Source organism: Lissotriton helveticus, chromosome 3_2, assembly GCF_964261635.1.
Source record: "Lissotriton helveticus chromosome 3_2, aLisHel1.1, whole genome shotgun sequence".
NCBI lineage: Eukaryota > Metazoa > Chordata > Amphibia > Caudata > Salamandridae > Lissotriton > Lissotriton helveticus.
The window spans coordinates 272384648-272403849 of NC_136062.1; the positions used below are offsets into that span (position 1 = coordinate 272384648).

Here is a 19202-nt window from a genome sequence, read left to right on the forward strand (position 1 = left end):
GGAGATCCAGCAGTGAATAGACCTCTAGGAAGAGCCGCTCCACTGCATCAGCCGGATCATCCTGCGGATTATACCACCATTCATTGATGACCAGCAGTTGGGACGCCCACTAGTAAAATCGCACGTCTGCAGCCACAATACCCCCAGAGTAAGTAGATTGGACGCAGGTAGTCAGAGCCACCCGGACCGCCACGCAATCCTACAGGAAGCTGTTCAGGAGAGCATTTTCTTGACGAAACCAGGACGGAGGGATGGGATAAGGGTAGTTTTGCAATTTGTATAATAAGAGTGGCAAAGATACCATTTAAAAAATTGCAGACCTGCCGTAAAGAGACAGGGGAAGATGGGACCATACAGTCGTCTCCTCCCGGACCACAGGAAGCAGAGGGGCCATGTTAAACGACCACGCCGAGGTGGGATCCCTGGTGATATTAACACCAAGGTATTTAAACCCATCCTTTGCCACAACTAGCTGTGAAGCCCAGTCCGACGCCCCTGCTCCCTACATATCGGAAAAAGCATCGATTTTGGCAGATTGGCACGGAGCCCCGTCGTCTAGCCAAACACTCTGAGTATCTCCAACACTCTGGGACCCGTGACTTTGGGGTCAGAAAAAAAGAATAGCGCATCGTCCGCATAAAGTGCGATTTTATCTGTGTATTCGGGGGACCAAACTAGACCCTTATATATCGCATCCAGGCGTACCCAAGCCGCCAATGGCTCGTTGGCCAAAGCAAAAAGGAGCGGGGACAGAGGGCATCCCTGCCTTGTCCCCCTCCGGATATGAAAGGGGTCCGAACGATACCCGGCCACCCTCACTGAGGCCGTCAGGTCGGTGTATAACATAAGCTCAAATGTGGGGACCTAGATTAACTGCCTCCAGCAATTTAAAAAGGTAAGACCAGCCCAGGGATTCAAAGGCCTCGTCGATATCGGCCAGTAGGACCACTGCGAGATGTCCCAGTCGGTGGGCCTCCGCCACGGCGTTATGTGCGCGACGTATGTTATACCTGGTGGAGCGACGCAGCATGAAGCCCGACTGGTCCGGGTGGACAAGATTCAGAATACAGGTGCGAAGGCGATAAGCCAACACCTTCCCCAGCAGCTTTGGCTAAAAGTTCAACAAGGATATGGGGCGATACGAACCCGGTTCTTTAGGCGGTCGACCCGGTTTGAGGAAAACAAAGATTTCGGCATGCCGCCAGTCTGGAGGCAGGATTTCCTGCTCGAGCGCCTGGTGTAGTGCCCCGAGAAGGTGGGGGCGAACAGTCCCCATGAGAGGATGTGGGAAGTCGCCAGGGAACCCATTGGGTCTGGGTGCACGGCCCGGGTGGGTGTTGGTGAGGGCGGACTGCAATATAGTTTAGGGATCTTTGATACAAAAACCATATGGCCATCTTTGGGACACCAGGTGTTCGAGTTACTGTAAGGTGGAACAGCCTTCAGAGGTCCAGGACAATTGGCCTCAAGGATCATTGGAGACATGCCGACCGTCGAAGGAGGGCATGTAGGCAAAGAGCTAAGTGGATTTAAGCCCTTGTTAGAGTTTAGGGCCATAGGTAGATGCTAGAGATGATACAGAGATGGATAGTGAAGTAGAGATAGTGGTGTGCCAATGCTATTAATATGCAGGGAGCACGTGTAGTCAAGGTTTCAATAACCACTTGTCGGACCATTAGGGAGCACCTAAGAGAAATCTTTACGGTCTCCATGACAAGGAAGGGTGGTAAGAAGACTTCGTGGCCTACTGTTCGACAAGGAAGAAGAACTAAAGTGGTCTCCAGACAGCTTAGCAAGGGGGCTTACTACTTCTAGTATCAACTGTTTTAAGTTATTAATCTCACCTCCTCAATGATTTAATAAAACTGACTGCCTCTTCCAAAGTTGGTGGACTGGAGCAAAGCAGTAGGGGTGATCTGGTCACGGTTTTGGAATTGTGTTTGAGGTTGAGTGGTGAAAGGCTGGTCTGGTTGTAGAGTCTCAAAAGTATTCGAGCACACAACATTGGGGATTACTTGTGCAGACTCACTCTGCGAGTCAGGTAGGGTCAGGTACTCCTTCGAATTGGCGGGGGCACAACAGTATGGTCCTTAAGTGGCATACTTAAGAGAATATTTATGCAACCTTCCCTCTCTTTAGCGCTCTATCTTTGCTAGGCGCTTTGGCATTTAGTATGCTTTCCACTTCTTCAATTAAAGTGTCAATGTCTCTGGCCACACAATTTGCAGACGTGCTCTTGTGCTGTTAAGGGTAATTAATTTGCATGGAAGCGCCTAAAGGGCTAATACTTGCTTTTCTCTGGCCCACAATGAAAAGGAAGGCACAAATTACACAATAGGACGGCATGCTCTGGGACAAATCAAGTTTTTTTAATCAGGCAAACAAAATCATTTAATAGAAGATGGTATCTCTGATCTTCAATGTGACCTTGGTCGTTGTGCCCTCAGGATTCCTAATCTTAAGCCAAGGAGGATGCCCCTGGCCAGTCTTATCTTGGCTTTGATGGAAGAGCCTCAGCCCTTAAGTGGGACCAAGGAACCAATGGGCACTGTCCCTGGCGGGAAAGTGCATTGGTGTCTCTTGGTGGAAGGAGTCCCCCCTACGGTGGTGTGTCCCCTGCAGTCAATGCCAAAGTTCAAACCTTGTGGCGGACGCTCTGTCCAAGGCCACCACACCGCTCTGTCCAAGGCCACCCGCAGACCCCTAAGCGGTAGTGACTCACAGTAGGCCGTCAGGGACGCAATAGATGAGGTTAGCAGTGGGGAGGAGTGGCAGAGAGGTCCTCACGTGCAGGTCGACCACCCCGCAACTACAGCAGGCCCCAGGAGTCGCCGTTGCATGCCCCCAAACATTAAGGTTCCGTGGAGCAGGCCACAGCACAGCAGGTCCCCAGCAAAAATGAGCCTCCCTCATCGGTCACTGCAGGGCCCAGGCGGGGGAGTGGCCATCCCACAGGAGCAATGCGGGCAAGTGCGAGTTCCCTTTGGCCTTTCCCATAGTGCCTCACCTCAGAGAAGACAGTAGGCAGCAGTCGGCAGGATGGGAGCTCTTGTGTCATCATTCCGAAGCGATCCTCCCGCAGCCTCTAACGACCAGTCTCCAGACAGCGCTAGGAGCTGCTCGGAGGCAGGCATGGGCTTGGAGTTCATGCCGCTACATCTGCTCATAGGTGGTAGTGAGGCGCCGATCACCTGGTACCCCTGTGTATCAGCACCCCTCTGCTGAGGCTCGCCTACTCTGTCTCGGGCATCAACGGGCCAGGAAAGGTCGGGATATGGCAGGATAGTGTGCAAACCTATGACGGAGTTCGCTAGTGCACGTCTTGCTCCATCGCCATCATAGAATCTCTCGATGAGTTCATATTCAGGTCTGTGGGACAGAAGCCTGGCAGAGAACCAATTTTTCCCTGAATGTTCAAAATAATTGTCCAGATTAATGTCGTAGAACTACATTGACGCATTCAAATACAGAGAGGAATGTCTTACTAACATGTGGTAGCGCACCTTAAACGGGTGAGGCAGGGCACAGTAAGCCGGCAGCGTGATGGTTTGACCAACATGGAACGACATCATAACTTTCATTAGAGAGGAAGCTCTAGTTTGCAAAACCAGCTTATCAAGGAAGAAGGTGGTATATCATGGGTATACAGTGCCTGAAGCTTACTCACAAGCCATGTAGAGGTGATCACAACTAGAAACACAGTTTTGATGGCAGGGAGCCACAAATGACAGAAATGGGGAGGCTCAAATGAAGTACACATTAAATAAGTAAGGACGAGATTGAAGTACCATTGGGGCATCACAAAAGGAGTAGGGAGAAACATATGCTGCAGCCCTTTCAAAAACCTCATCGCAACTGTTGCTTTAAACAACGAAGGCTGATCAGGTAATCACAAGAAAGCTGAAAGGGTGGAAAGCTAACCTTTAAAGTGCTTAAAGCAAGGCCCTGCCTTGGGCAATTGGAAGACCATTGAACTGGGGTCCAACTTATCCCACAGATAGGCATATACAGTCTTTGTTGAGGATGCCGATCTGCCACGAAGGCATACACTACCTGTAGAGGGATATTGAAGTCATTCAGCTGGCACCACTCTATCTCCATGCATGAAGGTGGAGACTGTGAAGGATGGGGAAATGAACAAGTATGGTGCAACAGCAGATCCCCCTGGAAAGGCAGCCTAATCCGGAGGGCAGATACTCAAGCCCAGAAGTTCTGGATTTCATACTCTCAGTGTCCAGTCCGGAGCAACTAGAATGACTTGGGCCTGCTTGGTCCTAATCTTCTTGAGAACTTGGGGCAGAAAGTGGTATTGGTGGAAAGGCATACCGGAGTCCAGGCGAAACTCGTCTTGAAGCGAGAAAGGGCTTTGGAAACTCCAACGAAAAGAAGTGCTAACATTGCTCTGTCTTGGTGATGGCAAACAGATCGAGCCAAAGTTCTCCCTATTCCCTATTCACAGAAAAGACTTTCCGCCACATCCAGGTGAAACTGCCTATTGTGAACCGATAGGTGTTTACGGCTGGGTTTGACCGCCCTGGTGATCAATAATCCCACATGGTGGTTATCCACCAGGAAGATTCCCAAGTGGCCCAACCATTTCCAGAGGTGCAGGGTCCCTGACCCCCCTACACCCGGTTTGTTGTTGTACCACATGGCGTGGTGTTGTCCATGAGCACCTGTACCAGCCTTCCCTTGCTATTTATTTTACTGTTTGTGTTTGCCTTCTTCCCTGATCTTAATATTGGCCCACTTGCCTGCACTTTAATTGGAAACTCACCGCATTTTGCGGGCCCCCTTGCCGAGCTTTTACATCTCGGCGGACATCTTGGAGGGACTGAAGGACGCCTGGCAGCGACATTTTGGATATCGGTCTAGTCGTCAGAAGGACGCTAGACCTGCATTTAAGGCGAGTGTGCGAGTCGATCAGTCTTTAGAACTGACTGGTGACGTGAGCGTGCTACCAGAGCGCTCAGCGCTTAATAGCGTGATTTTGCGAGGCTTGTAGCACTTTATTTTTAATACTCCCGTTTTGCTATTTATTTTACTGTTTGTGTTTGCCTTCTTCCCTGATCTTAATATTGGCCCACTTGCCTGCACTTTAATTGGAAACTCATCGCATTTTGCAGACCCCCTTGCCGAGCGGCGCCATTTTGGATATCGGTCTAGTCGTCAGAAGGACGCTAGACCTGTATTTAATATGGTTATGTCAACGCGCAGCGGTCACGTGCAGCGCGTTCGCCGGACTCCCGCCGGAGTCACGCCAGTCCAGCCCGTCTGTGCCCGTCCGGGCCCAGACGGGCTTAGGGCCAGACCCTATGTTAGATCATTTAGGGTCCACTATCATCTACTCTCGCAAAGAACTTTTACGGCTGCGCCTCTGAAAAAGATCTACTTGCACGTATATGTATAGAGGAGCTGAGCCCTTCTCACACTGCGGATTTTGCTGTTCATCCGAGCAATCTACGGTAAGGAATCCCCTACGAAGGGCTTCATTGAATTGTAGATCTCTTCCGAAGCATTCACTTGAAATTAATCTCCTCATACAAGATCATAAGCTAGATATCCTGTTTGTAACGGAAACATGGCTTACATCAGGCTCAGAGGCGGATATTGTAAGAGCCCACCCCCCTGGATTTTTAATCTATTCTCAGGACAGGACAGTAGGTCGGGGAGGGGGTATTGCCATTCTTTATAGGGATTCCTTGGTGTGTAGGGCTCAGAATGGTGGGGTGTTGGACTGTGAGAGCTGTAAGTTTTCTTTGCAAATCTCACCTACGGTGGCGGTGTCCGGAATATTGGTGTATCGTCCTCCAGGAGGCATTGGGAATTTTGTTAACTCCTTGATGGAAACCGTTACAGTTCTGGCCTCCTCGACTACCAATTTTATTATGTTGGGAGATTTTAATATTCATTTTAATGACTTGGCGGACCGCTTGGCGGTTGACCTTCAATGCGATCTAAAGGCATATGAGGTAGATCTTATTAACTCAGGGGCTACTCATAACAAGGACCATTTGCTTGACCCGATTTTTACCAACGTTGCCGCTGTAAAAGCTTTACCTCCCTTTCCACTTCCGTGGACGGACCATCTGTTGATTCCCTTTACCTGGCAAACAGAGGTTGTTAGTACTTCTTCTCCCAGTGTCTGCACCTCCGAAAGACATTGGTCTAGGCTGTCGGTTGAAAATTTGTCTCTGAAACTTGAAGGTTCTTGTCCCTCCCCTGTTTCGGACCCAGTATTGGCAGACGCAAATCTCAGTAGATGGCTGACCAGTGCACTTGACTCTGTCCTCCCAATAAGATCTGCAGCAAAGAGAGAGAAGAGAATGAGCTCTGCTCCCTGGTATACGCCGGAGCTAAGAACCCTTAGAAGGGGTTGTAAAAAGCTTGAACGTGCCTGGAAGAAGGACTGGGAGGAGGCCAGCAAAGCTGAATATCGCTCGGCGATAAGGGCATATAAACTTGCTCTACGGTACGCCAAAGCCCAGTTCTTTGAGGAGAGAATTAAGAACGCTTCAAATTCCTCCAGGGAAACCTTTTTAGTGGTTAAGGAACTGTTGAGGGTTCCTGAGCCGCCCGCAGCCAATGATCACTTAGAAGAAAAATGCAAAGATCTAGCAGACTATTTTCATACAAAAATAGTAAATATCTTAAGTACCCTGCCCCAGATGAACCAGAGAGCAGAGTCTAGCAGTAAATTAGTGAGACCCCCTGCCAATTTAGAAGCTTTTGGACCAGTATCTGTTGATGAGGTCCTTAAAGCTCTGGCCACCATTAAGAGTGGTTCTCCTCGTGATTCAGTTCCCATGGGGATTTTGAAACAAGTAGGCTCCACCATTGCTAAACCTATAACCGAATTGATCAATGCCTCTTTGGTGTCTGGCTTAGTCCCACCGAACTGGAAGGGAGCAGTAGTAAAAGCTCTTTTGAAAAAGTCCAACTTAGATCCTCTTGATATGGCGAACTATAGGCCTATTTCCTTGCTTCCTGGGCTTAGTAAAATCACGGAAAGGTTGGTGAATTTCCATCTATCTAACTTCCTTGAGTCCAATGGCCTATTGAGAAGTTCGCAAACAGGCTTCCGGCCAGATCAGGGCACTGACACCACCCTACTGGCAGTCGAAGAAGCTAGAAGCATTTTGGATTCAGGAGGATCAGTGGCAGTGATCCTCCTGGACCTCAGTGCAGCTTTTGATACTGTTAATCATCAAGAGTTACTGCAACGGTTGTCAGATGTCGGGGTGACGGGGATTGCATTGAAATGGCTTCGGTCATTTCTTAGCGACCGGACCTATCAGGTATGGGAAGGCAGCGCACGTTCGGCATCAATCCACCTCCAATGTGGGGTACCACAGGGCTCCTCCTTGAGCCCCACATTGTTCAATGTATATATGGCCCCCTTGGAGGATGTGGTTGCTCAATTTAACATCAAAATCGTGAGCTATGCCGACAATATTCCAGCTGGTGGTCGCCCTTTCCCAGGCCACTGAAAGCCCAGATATGCTGTACTCTTGCTTGTCCAAAGTCCACATCTGGATGGGTGAGTCAGCATTAAAGCTGAACGGCTCGAAGACCGAAATTATGCTGTTAGGGCATAAAGGTTCTTCACTTCCCTCGAATATCTGGCCTAGCTGTCTGGGCTCTCTCCCGAATCCCAAGGAGGAGATCAAGAGTCTCGGGGTTTGGTTGGAGCAAGATCTCTCCTTCAGGACCCAGGCTAAAAAAATGGCAGGAGTCTGTTTCGGTCTTCTCCGGTCCGTGCGCAAAGTTCTACCCCTCCTTCCACCGCTATCTAGGAAGCTATTGATTCAGGGGCTGATTACATCAAGATTGGATTATAGCAATGCTATCTATCTTGGTGCCCCTGAAGCAACGTTCAATAAATTACAACAAATTCAAAATGCTGCAGCACGGCTACTTAAAAACACTCCTATGTCGTGGTCGGCCAAACCCGCATTGAGGGCACTGCACTGGTTGCCGGTACGCGAAAGGGTGAAATTCAAATCCCTCTGTCTTGCGCACAAGATTTTGCAGGGTATAGGCCCTCCCATCCTGAAGAGTTTAGTTACACCTTATAAGGCCAGCCGGACCCTACGCTCAAACCAAAAACACCTGCTTAAGACCCCTAAAGTTAAAAAGGCACGTACAGGGGGAAGTAGATTCTCTGTGAATATTGCTGTACTCTGGAATTCACTCCCCCTTAGTTTGCGCTCTGAGACTTGTCTCCTTCGTTTTCGCAAACTCTTGAAAACACATCTTTTTGTTAACTGCTGACCCTGAGTGTATGTGATTGTTACCTTTCTGTTTCTGGAACAAGCGCTGGGATGCTCCAGGGTAATTACGCGCTATATAAGACTGTAATAATAATGAACGGCAGGAAGGCTTTTAGCATCAAGCACATGGCTTTCAGCTCTTTAAGGCTGAAATGGAGCTAGGACTCCGCTGGAGACCAGAGGCCTCAGATCTCCACCTCTCCCAGATGGCCGCCCCAGCCCAGGAGTGAAGCATCGGTCACCACTGTCAGCTCTGGCAACCGCCTATAAGCCAACAAAAAGACATCACATCCTCTCTGAGATGAAGAGGTGACAAAGACGGTGGCACAGGACCAAGGACACCTCGAGATAGGGGTAAGACCCGAAACATTGCATTAGACAGGCCTTCGCTGAGTCATAACCTAATAAGGAGTTTGAGAGAGCCATGTCAGGAAACCTTGCTGCCAATGCAGAGTACAATATGAACAGTAAGAAGGGCTTTGCACCATAAAAAGTCTTAGGTCCAGGCTAAAATTCTGCCCAGGCCACGGATCCTATCCCGCTTTCCAATACTTCTTATATGGAAAGAAAGCTACATGATGGCCACGGGGAAGGAGAAGTTAACAACTCACTGGTGAGCTGCGGAAGCCACAAACACTTTGTTGTAAAACAGGGAACAAGGCCACAGTGCATCAGTGCAACACAAATAAAATATCCACAATAGAATAGGTACTCGGGTAGAAACTCTAGTTCCAGCAAGACACCCGTAAATATGATGTACATAGTTACAAAATAACATACATACAAGATCACTGGAAACTTAACCTATAAAAGACAGAATCAAGAGAACAAAAGTACCTGCAGCAAGCAGGAATAGCTCACTGGGTATCACCAAAGTAAAGGAAGTCAGAAAGGAAAATCAATGTTTATCATCCTGTGAATGGCTCCTATGCAAACGGGAGGTCCCCAAACAAACTATTCCAAGAGAACTGAGAGAACAGTCAGCAGAGTTAAGAATCTGCTCTACCCTGACTATCTCTGAAAATACATAAAGCAGAGTCAGCATATAAGCCGAATAGACAGGCGCCATCAAAAGTCAGATCAATGAAAGTGGCCTGAACAGCCTCTGAAAACCAAGAGGTGCGCAACCAGGCACGACAATGGAGTGCTAGGAAAGAGGCCACAGTCCAGCCTACAGAATCAGTGGTGTCCATACCACAATGAATAAGCAATTTAGCCGCCTGTTGCCAGTCTCATACTAATGGGACAAGACCATTCCGTGTCTCTTCTGGAAGGGAGGGAAACAGGCGCTCCAACAAATTCCACAATGCATGGGAGAAGCGTCAAAGGACACAAGAAGTATTGAAAGACAGCAGTGCAGAATTAATGGAGGTGAAAATATGCTTGCCACAGGTATCTCATTTCTTGGTCTCTTTTTCTGGGAAACAGCAGGGAACGTATCAATATTTTGGGTGCCCAAGGCAGCCAGAACCACAAAATTATGAGTTGGATGCCTAAGGAGACACGTTGGATCTCCTGGGGCAGGCCAGTGTCCGTGATGAACAGAGGGATCAACAGGGGTCCCCGTTTTGGGCTTAACCCATGCCCCCAACAGAACATCAAAAAGAACCTCACTTTAAGGAAATACCAGATCTGCCCCCGATTGGCCCTGATACAGGACTCTAAGATATGGACCTGTCACAGAGGGAAGGGTTACCTCCAGAATGGCAGAAACTCGTATGAAACAAACCAGAAGGTGACAGGAGTCCAGAGGCTGGAGAAGACTCCTAACCACTAGCTTCCCTCTAAGTCAATCAACCAACTAGACTCCGTAGGAGGTTGAATCATGACAGAAATTGGCTACAAAACTCAGAACCCCGTTGATTACCCCCATCATCATGTTCTACAGTTGGAAAAACAGGAGGAAGGACTTCAGAAAACGGGCAGCTCCACTAATGCCGCATTCGGTGCCGCATCGGACACTGACTAGGCAACGTCTCTGTATCAGAGTGAAAATAAGGTGAAGCGGCGCCGTCATCGAAGTCCGCAGACCAGACCCTAAAGCCATGTCCTGAGTCGGAGGACCAGACGCCTAAGGTGGTAAACCTGAAGGGTTGTGCACTGGCTTCAAAACTGATTTAGTATTGGCAACTGGGCTGATGCCGCGAGCGAACCTGCCAGTGTGCACACAGTCACGGTCTTGTGCACCTCCTTGGGGCCCAAGCGCGCTCCAGGGGCAGGTGAAGAACCAAAGAAACTATGGAGAGAGTTGTAATATTCTCTTATTTGGTTCAGTCGCCGCGCCCCTTGGGTACACTGGAAGCCGAAGATCGGTACCAGGCCTTCTGCGTCAAAGTCGACTGACGCCGTTACTTAGAATGCCTGCTTATACTACCTATGGACGTTGATGAGAGTGACGCCCACGGGAATGGCTCATGGATCTGACCCGCAGCAAGTCCTTGGAGCGCGAAGAGGACAAAGGCTGATGGGACGGCTCAGAAGACTGTGACAACCACACCACTAGAAGCTTCATCCGACATTCCTTCAGCGCTTTCGTCAAAGTCGCTGACAAGAGTCGCACTCGTCGGAGTCATAGTGCTCAGCTAGGCGCCACCTGCAAATAGGGTGAGGGTCCGTGACCGACATTTGTCATCCACAGGACCCACAAGGTTTGAACCCTGAGGACATGTGAAAGGTAAACTGCTCAGTTTGAAGAAATCGTCAAGGTAGGCCAAAAAAACAGCCTCGGGAACCGCTGATCGGATCCGCGTTGCAAGTGTGGAAAAGAAGACACTGATGCCAGTGTGTCAGTGGCGGGGGAAGCAGAGGTAGCATCCTCATGAAAGGACAGTGCCACTGCACCAGAGACTCTGGTGTATTGATGTTTAAAAAAGGCTGAAAACCTATCTTTCTCTATAGGATTCAGACAACTGGATTTACTTTTACCCTTGACCTGTGCTTGGCATCTGGAAACTCCTTGGAGTAGCTATGCGCATCACAAGTCACTTCATCATCGTCATTATTGAGTTTTATGGTGAATGAAAGTAATTCTCCTTTATAAGCACTGATTGGACAATCAAGTTATTACACTGTTGGTATCTTTTGAGTGCAGAGTTTGTTGACATATCCCACTAACCGCCATGAAAAGCCTTTGACTGCTCACTATCATAACTAATGAAAGTCAGACACCGAGGGGGGTGTACTTTGCTCATTTTGCAGAGCCACAGTAGCACAGATCCCTGGGCATCCTAGTCAAACAACCCTAGCCCCCCCTCTAAGCACCCCCATTGATGTGGCCCAGTAGCTCCTGCATGTCCCGTGGACCCCTGCATGGGTCCGATACAGGATTTATCCAAAGAGGGGACGAATCCGAGCATGAATTGCTTAATTTTCGCTATTGACAGTCCCCAAACCCCTTTGCTAAAAACAGATTTTTTAACTTAAACAGTTATTTTCTCTGTTTTTTACTATGAGAACACAGTCTAGTATTTCACCATTTCTATAGAGCCTTCCCAGTTTGAAAATGTTCATGTTCACTGCATGAAAATAAACATGTAATATAAAAGCTAAATAATGAGTAACACCTATAACATAGTCCTGTATTGCCATCTTGGGAGTTAAGCCGATGTTTTCAAACAACTTGTGGGTTATTACATCCCCAGAACCCCTGGTGACCGATTATGTATTTTTTATATTTTTCTTAAATATTTTACTAGTTGTCTTAAACACATACAACTGCCTTTAAGCTCACCAACAGCCAGAAATTGGATACTTAGGAAGATACATGGATGAAGGTAATAGTTTCAAAGCAACATCATTCCATTCCATTGACAAATGACAGGAGTACCTATTCTGCTTCAAATCAATACAGGCATATATCCATCAGCGGTCAAAACAAATTGCAGGGTCTTGAATCAATGATAGATCACAATAATACTTTGGTCTTGAAGTACAATTGGTCATTCCAGTGTTCTCACGTTCTCACACATGGACTATCTTAAAGCTAATAATAATTGGAGCAGGTTATGTGTACCATGGTCAGGTGAAAATAAACATTCAAAAAGTGACACACTAGTTAACATAATTTGCCTGAGAGCATAATGGTGGATATTACAACAACCTGAATTCAAACATTAGTTAACGAAAGTTGACAGAAATATCAAGTACGGCGCACTAGCAGTGTACAACTCTCTGCTATATATATTTATGATGGAAAAAAAGAACAGGCAAGGAGAAAATAACAAACTTTCTTTCCTCCTCCTAAAAGAGATTTAGACCTTCAATAATCCAACATATTTTGTCTCAAATACATAGTTTAGTCTCACTCTACTTGGAGGCTAGTCTGTGTGGTTTACACTTAGGCCCATTTCTATACCTCAGAGTCCAGTGGCACTCCTGCTGCCAAATTAGGCCTAAGGGGGCTTCAGTTCCAGTCTAGAGTTTACTTCTTCTGGTAGATTAGGCTGGAGTCTTGCAGGACGAACACTCATTCATACATTTCCATTCTCTGTCCTAAGAGGCATGGTTGTCAAAAACAATTTGAACAGCAGCGCAGCCAGAGTAATTGCCAGTGGCTGCCATTAATTTAAACATTCCACACATTCCTCTTGTTTTCCTATTAAAGTCCCTGCATGCTGCAATGCAACACATACAAGACATACCCCAGGGAAACATATTTGGAAGTATTTTATACCTTTAACTGGCACCAGCCTAAGCAATCAAATATACCATAAATGGTTTGAAGCCCAGTCCGGTACCCTTGATAGGAACTTTATAAAAAATTCCAACAATGTTCTGAGTACTGCAGTGGTCCACGTCATGTGACAAAATTGTCCCAGTTTATTCACATATTTAGAACAGTTTTCAATGATAGCAGGATCGATTTGGGAAGTTATTTCCTTGTCCAGCTCGTCTGAACTTTTCACATGGCTCCTCAGTGAAAAGCCACACATTGGGCAAACTGATTTAGTGGCCACTCAGGGAATTGTGACACTTAACAATTACATTTAAGACATTTTATGGTAGGGAAAAAAGGAAAATACAACTTTATTTATAACTACTGAAACATTTTTCCCCACATTTTTGCTAAAGTTGTCTAGAAAGTTTTATATTTGTAAACAGTTTAATTATAACGTAAGGGCTTGGATAGAATTTAAGACTAAGACACTTATTATGAGTGTCCCTTGAAATCGCAATATGTGTGTTAACTTACGTTACTGCACATAATGGAATTCAGATTTTGTGGCCAACACCACACACCAGCAATTTTCACTATGTAAATTCTATCAGATCAAACCTGCCGAAATTTACCAGGGAATTATTCCCAGAACATGGTAATTTTGGTGCAGTAATTATAGACAGTGGTCTCGGGGTGGTTACTGTCCATCAGCTATGCCCCGTTTACCCATCAAACTATGATTACATTATAATAATGTAAGAATAAAAACCACGTTGAAGGAGATATGTCCAAGGAATATTTCTTGTTTTATTATTCCTGTGGTGATCTTTTAATGTATTGAACCGGTTACAAAGTTCTTATATAATAACACGCAACAGGGCATAGGACCAACATGATTTAGCCAAGATCAAACAATAGTGTAAGTAGGGTTGACAGTATTACAAGGCATAACGTACATACATAACTTTCCAACTACATCAAATATTTGTGGGAGACCTAGGAGCCTTGGTGTTGCTTCGACCATAGGTAAAATCCTATGTGTATTCCTTATAATACACTAACCCCTAATGTTTAGTTTGATGGTAAGTACTTCCTAGCTTTGTTTAAAACATTTTTTTAAAAGGGTAAACTGAGGCTTAGCTGTTAAGTCTCCTGTTGCCACGGCCAAAACTTTCCCATCACTGGATCACTTCAAGTTGTGGGTATTGTGTCTGTCCGGCAATAAAATATATACTTTCCTAGTTGCTGTAACATTAAGTTGGATGCCCTTCAGATTCATCTGTTGGCAACATTTGCACGTAATCGGGATTTTGTCTGGCCATAGCACCACATACCTTGCCTTTGGGGGTTTGACACTAAGCTCTAACATTTCCATGCTCTCCAAAAACAAATTATGATTGTAAATGTGAGATGTTCAGCGAGTTGTGGATGTTGAGCATCTGTGTAACTGACAATAGCAGCGTCTTTTACTCCTGGAGCCCATGGTTTCCCACAACACTGATGAGTCACTGTGATACACTATGAGTTAAGGTTTCTGAATCTAGTCTGTACTTCACAATAGTTATAGAAATGATAAATTAAAGTGAAGATGTATCAATTAGAAATCTCATTGCCTAGACTCCTAATTAGACTGTATAGGAAATGAGGAAGCAGTTCTATAAAAAGGCTGAGAAAACATTTCTCACATAATTTAACATTAGTAAAGCAATGGTTAGCGTATGAGTGCAAGCAAAAATGTGACTGCACAGTATGTGGATGTTCATTGCTCTGGGAGAGAAATCTTTGGTTATGAAATATGACCAACAACACCAGGTTGAAAATCTAGGTTTTGTCAAAGTATTTCTCATGTTTCTATCTTCTACGAGGTCAATGAAATCAAACCTTGCAACGCTGAATTTGATTAGTTCTTGGTGGAATGGAGTTTCATACACCACATAAAAGAACATTAATCAAAGAAACACACTGAGAAGCGTATATACCTTCCACTGGTAGCATCCAGATGTAACCGCAGTCGAGGCTAACCCATAGCCCTTCCCTCCACTTCCATGAGTTAATATTTGACCATTTTCAACCAGACAACATTGGGCTTTCTCAGGGTCAAAAGATACCTCTTGTATAGGCAGATTTTCATCCTCCTCCTCAACTTCTCCCTGCTTCTGTCAAGAATGAACCCACATCAGTTACTTTCTGAGGATGCGAACTTTGCTAAGACAGTTTTTTTCTTTTGCACAAAAAAAGTACCAGTTTCTTTACCTGAAGCTTCATTTCCTGTTCCTTTTCTCTTATTTGGATTGTGCGCTTTGCCTGAGCTATAGGTGTCTCCCACATGCTGTCTGAGAGCAACGAGAACAATCTTTCAACCACCTACAACATTAGAAAAATGTAACAAAGCATTACAATATGCTATATAGAATTTTTGCTGATGAGCAGTCCAAAAGAAAAAGTTACAGTTAGAGAAATTACATCTATAAAAATTAGCTTGAAAACGAACCTGTGCCATTTGGTCATCCTCCACACTAGTGTCAAAGGCAGGCAAGACTGCTTCCAAGACGTGAAGTGATAGAAGCCTGGTCCTCAAGTTTCCGACCAGAGGAACACCTAGGAAAGCACAATCCATTATAACACCACCACATTATTTCCCGCAGACGAATGAAAACAAAAGCAAAAGCCAATTAAATAAAGTATGCTAAGGGGCTAATCACCTTGGCATTTTCTCTACATGAGCGTTCTTACAATATTAAATACAACCTCAAATAACCGCCTAGTGACCAACACTATCCCCATGCAATGTTTGCAGTTATATGAGAGGCCGATATTCTTTAAGTTCATGCAACAATCTGAACACTATGAAAAATATTTTTATGTTAAATAATAATGCAAAACAATTTTGTTATTTAAAATGCAGAACAAAATTTAAAAACTACAGCATTATTCACTTCGTTTTAAATTAACATTTTAATTTACAAATATAAATAAAAAATAAATATATTTCTGAAGTTTAAACTAAAATATAAATTCCCACCTAATGTACAATTTTTATTATACATTAATATTATTAAAAGTGATGGGGGCGTGGCTACGGCGTCACACAAGATGGCCGCATAGCGGTGGAGCTCCGACGCGCCGGACCTACAGCTTCGTGCTTTCTGCGGTCCTACGGCGTTTTTCGGCTCCCAATGGACTCGTCCTGCAATCGGAATGTGAGCTGCCCCTAACTATGCTCTTTTGGAGCTTTTCTTTCCTGTGTGAAGCCTACGTCCAGCCTTGAAGCCTCGGGCTCGGCGGCGGCCGCCATTTTGTTTCCCGAATTCCGAATTCCTCTCAAGAAGCGCTGTCGCCTCTTCTTCGACGATGGAACTTCTCTGCATTCCTTCTTTTTTCTGCACCTCCCGACTTGCTATCATCTATTTGAGGTATTTACGGTCTCTATCTCACCGGACACTCCTTTTTCTTGTCAAGCTTTCAGATATCAGCACCATGAAGCTATATACTTCCCATTTTAGATGTTTCTTCATGCTTTAAACATTTGTATGGCTTTATCTCACGCTCTCAGCAGGGTTTCATGACCTCATACTAACTTTTTGTCAGCTGTTTGGAAAGCTGTGTTTTATTGACATTTTTGATTATTCACCCTATCTGCGCTACTACATTTTTGAGGTTGCTGCCTTTTTTCAGCTGCTTGAGGCTCTTTACATTGCCTCTTTTGCCTTGTTCTGGACAGCGTTTACGTGCATATGGGCAGATTGCGCAAGCCACAATTTGATTTTATCTCCTCCAAATCTACTCAGGAGTCGTCCTCTTCAACTCCTATCAGTATACCTGGAACGGTTGATCAAATGGCTGGTCTGGCACCACCTCGCGCCTCCTCCGCAACGCAGTTATCATCTACTAAGGCCTCTCCTCCTAATGTTTCTTCTAAACGCTTGAAACATGACCCTCTTTCACCGGAGAAATCATCCTCCCCAATTTCTATGGAGTTAATTCTTGAGGAGATACGAGCCCTCCGCCCTTTTGTTGAAGAGACTAGCAAAGACATGCAACTCTTGAAGGAAAACTGGGCTTCCATGGATGCCAGGATCACTTCTGTAGAGCAGCAGGTTTCGGGGGTGCAGTCCAATTCCCAACACATATCTTATCTGGAAAAGTCGGTTCTCGCTCTCCAACAACACACTGAGGATTTGGAAAACAGAAATAGACTGAACAACCTCCGCATTTATGTTTTGCCGGAATGTTTGGAAGGGGACGATCCTGTGACTTTTTTACTTCCTTTCTTCCAAAACTGCTCGACATGCCGCCTTCCACCTCCATTAGCATCCAGAGAGCCCATAGACTTGGTCCGCGTTCATCTGATTCCCCTAAGCCAAGAGGTGTTATTATTCTCTTTTTGTAATTCACGGATTTCCTTTCAGTTCTTTCTTTGGCCAGATTCAAACGTCAAGTTTCCTGGTTGAGCCAGAGAGTGTTCCTGTCTCAGGATGTTTCCAACGCCACAGCGTCCAGAAGGAAGGAGTTCCTGAATCTTCGTGCACCCTTACGATCTCTCGGTGCGAGATACGGCTTGTTTCATCTCTGTATCTTCAGAGTTACTTAGCAAAATAAAACTTGGTCCTTTCAAGACCCCGGAGAACTGAAGAACTTCATTCACCTCCAGTCGGGTGGTGCCATGGATACCTCTACTTCCTCTTCTAGTGGCTGATTGTTTCAATGATTCAGTTGCTGATGTTGTTCCTTTTTTAGTTTATCGTCTAATTTTTGTTTTTTCTCTTGCTCTTCATTTTCCTGACTTAACTATCTTACTGTCCGGTTGCATTTTTCGCTTTGCACATTCCGTGTGTTGTTACTTCCCAATTGTTATTTGTTATTTCTCTTTTCTCCCCTCACACAGGTCCCTGATGTATTTCCTTGAGTCCGCGTAGGTCAATCTGTCAATTTTCCAATTTGTTTTTGTCCTGGTGCGGTTGGATTCCCTCCCTTTGCAAGGTCCGTCTTGTAGAGTGTCGCCATTTCCCCATTTCCTCGTGTTTATATTTTTCAGGTACATTATTTTCAGTCATCCTTTGGATATGTACTGCCTTTTCTTTTGCTTTCTTTTTTCCTCCTTTCTTTCCTCTCCTTTCCCCTCCTCTTTTTTCTTGGATCCTATTTTCTTTTTTTCTGGCTTCTTGCTGGTTTCTTTTTTCGGCTTTATGATGTTTTCATACCTTTTCGCAAATTTTATTGTTATTATGTTTATCTTGTTTACAAATTTATAGTTATCTCGTGGAATGTAAAAGGTTTTATTAACCCCATTAAACGGCAGAGAGTACTTTCTCATTTATCCTCCTATACACCGGATATTGCTCTTTTACAGGAGACTCACCTTAATGATCTTGAATCCCTTAAATTAAAAGGAAACTGGGTTGGTACAGTTTTATTTCCTCCCTCTTCCAATAAAAAAATGGAGTTGCTATTTTAATTCATAAAAAATTGAAATGTAAGGTATTATTAGAGGAAAAAGATTCGGAAGGGAGATGGATTTTGGTTAAATTACTGATTAACTCAATTTCTCTCACTGTTTTTAATATTTATGGTCCTACTCAACCTGATAGTTCGTTTTGGCCTTTAATTACAAGCAAGTGTATACAACACAAAGATGATTTTTTTCTTTTAGGAGGAGATTGTAATCAGATTATAGATCCATTCCTTGATCGCAAAAACACTGTTCGTTTCATCCCCCACAAACCTCACAAGCAATTCTTGAACACTATACTACAAACACATCTCTTTGACTCTTGGAGACTCACGCATCCAGACACTCTGGATTATTCCTTTTTCTCACACCCTCACGCTTCTTCCTCTAGATTAGACTATATCTTTCTCTCTCATTCTCTCACTCAAAATCTACTATCCTCTTCTATTGAACTCATTGTTATCTCAGATCATGCCCCCATTATAACGGATATTGATTTACTTCCATCTCATCCCAAGCCATCTCGTTGGCGCTTTAGTTCTACACTTCTTACTGACCCTATTTTCTCTTTCAAATTAACTCTACTCCCAACACTCCTCCTTATATCCTCTGGGATTCCTTTAAGGCTACTGCGAGAGGGTTTAATATTGATTTTGTTTCTAGGAAAAAGAAGCAATTTCTTCAAAAACGTAAGTCTTCTCTCGCATATATTAAAAAATTAGAACATCACTTCTATACCTCTTCCGATAAATGTATGTCACCAGAACTTTTGCGTGCGAAGATTTCTTTCAACAAGTTCACCACGGATAATGCTTCTTCAATT

General features: G+C 45.0%; 1 protein-coding gene across 6 annotated transcripts in view; it reads right to left on the bottom strand.

The window, feature by feature from the left end:
- HERC1 (HECT and RLD domain containing E3 ubiquitin protein ligase family member 1) overlaps positions 1–19202 on the bottom strand; it is a 2088313-nt gene that overhangs the window by 1392446 nt on the left and 676665 nt on the right. For 4 of the 6 annotated variants that reach the window (XM_078685198.1, XM_078685197.1, XM_078685196.1 and 1 more), the window contains exons 32-34: positions 15422–15528; positions 15184–15294; positions 14910–15086 (exon numbers count right to left, since the gene is read on the bottom strand). In XM_078685198.1, the coding sequence (XP_078541324.1) occupies positions 14910–15086; positions 15184–15294; positions 15422–15528 (395 nt within the window). The remainder of the gene's footprint in view (positions 1–14909; positions 15087–15183; positions 15295–15421; positions 15529–19202) is intronic. The other 2 variants (XM_078685199.1, XM_078685195.1) reach the window with 1 other exon arrangement.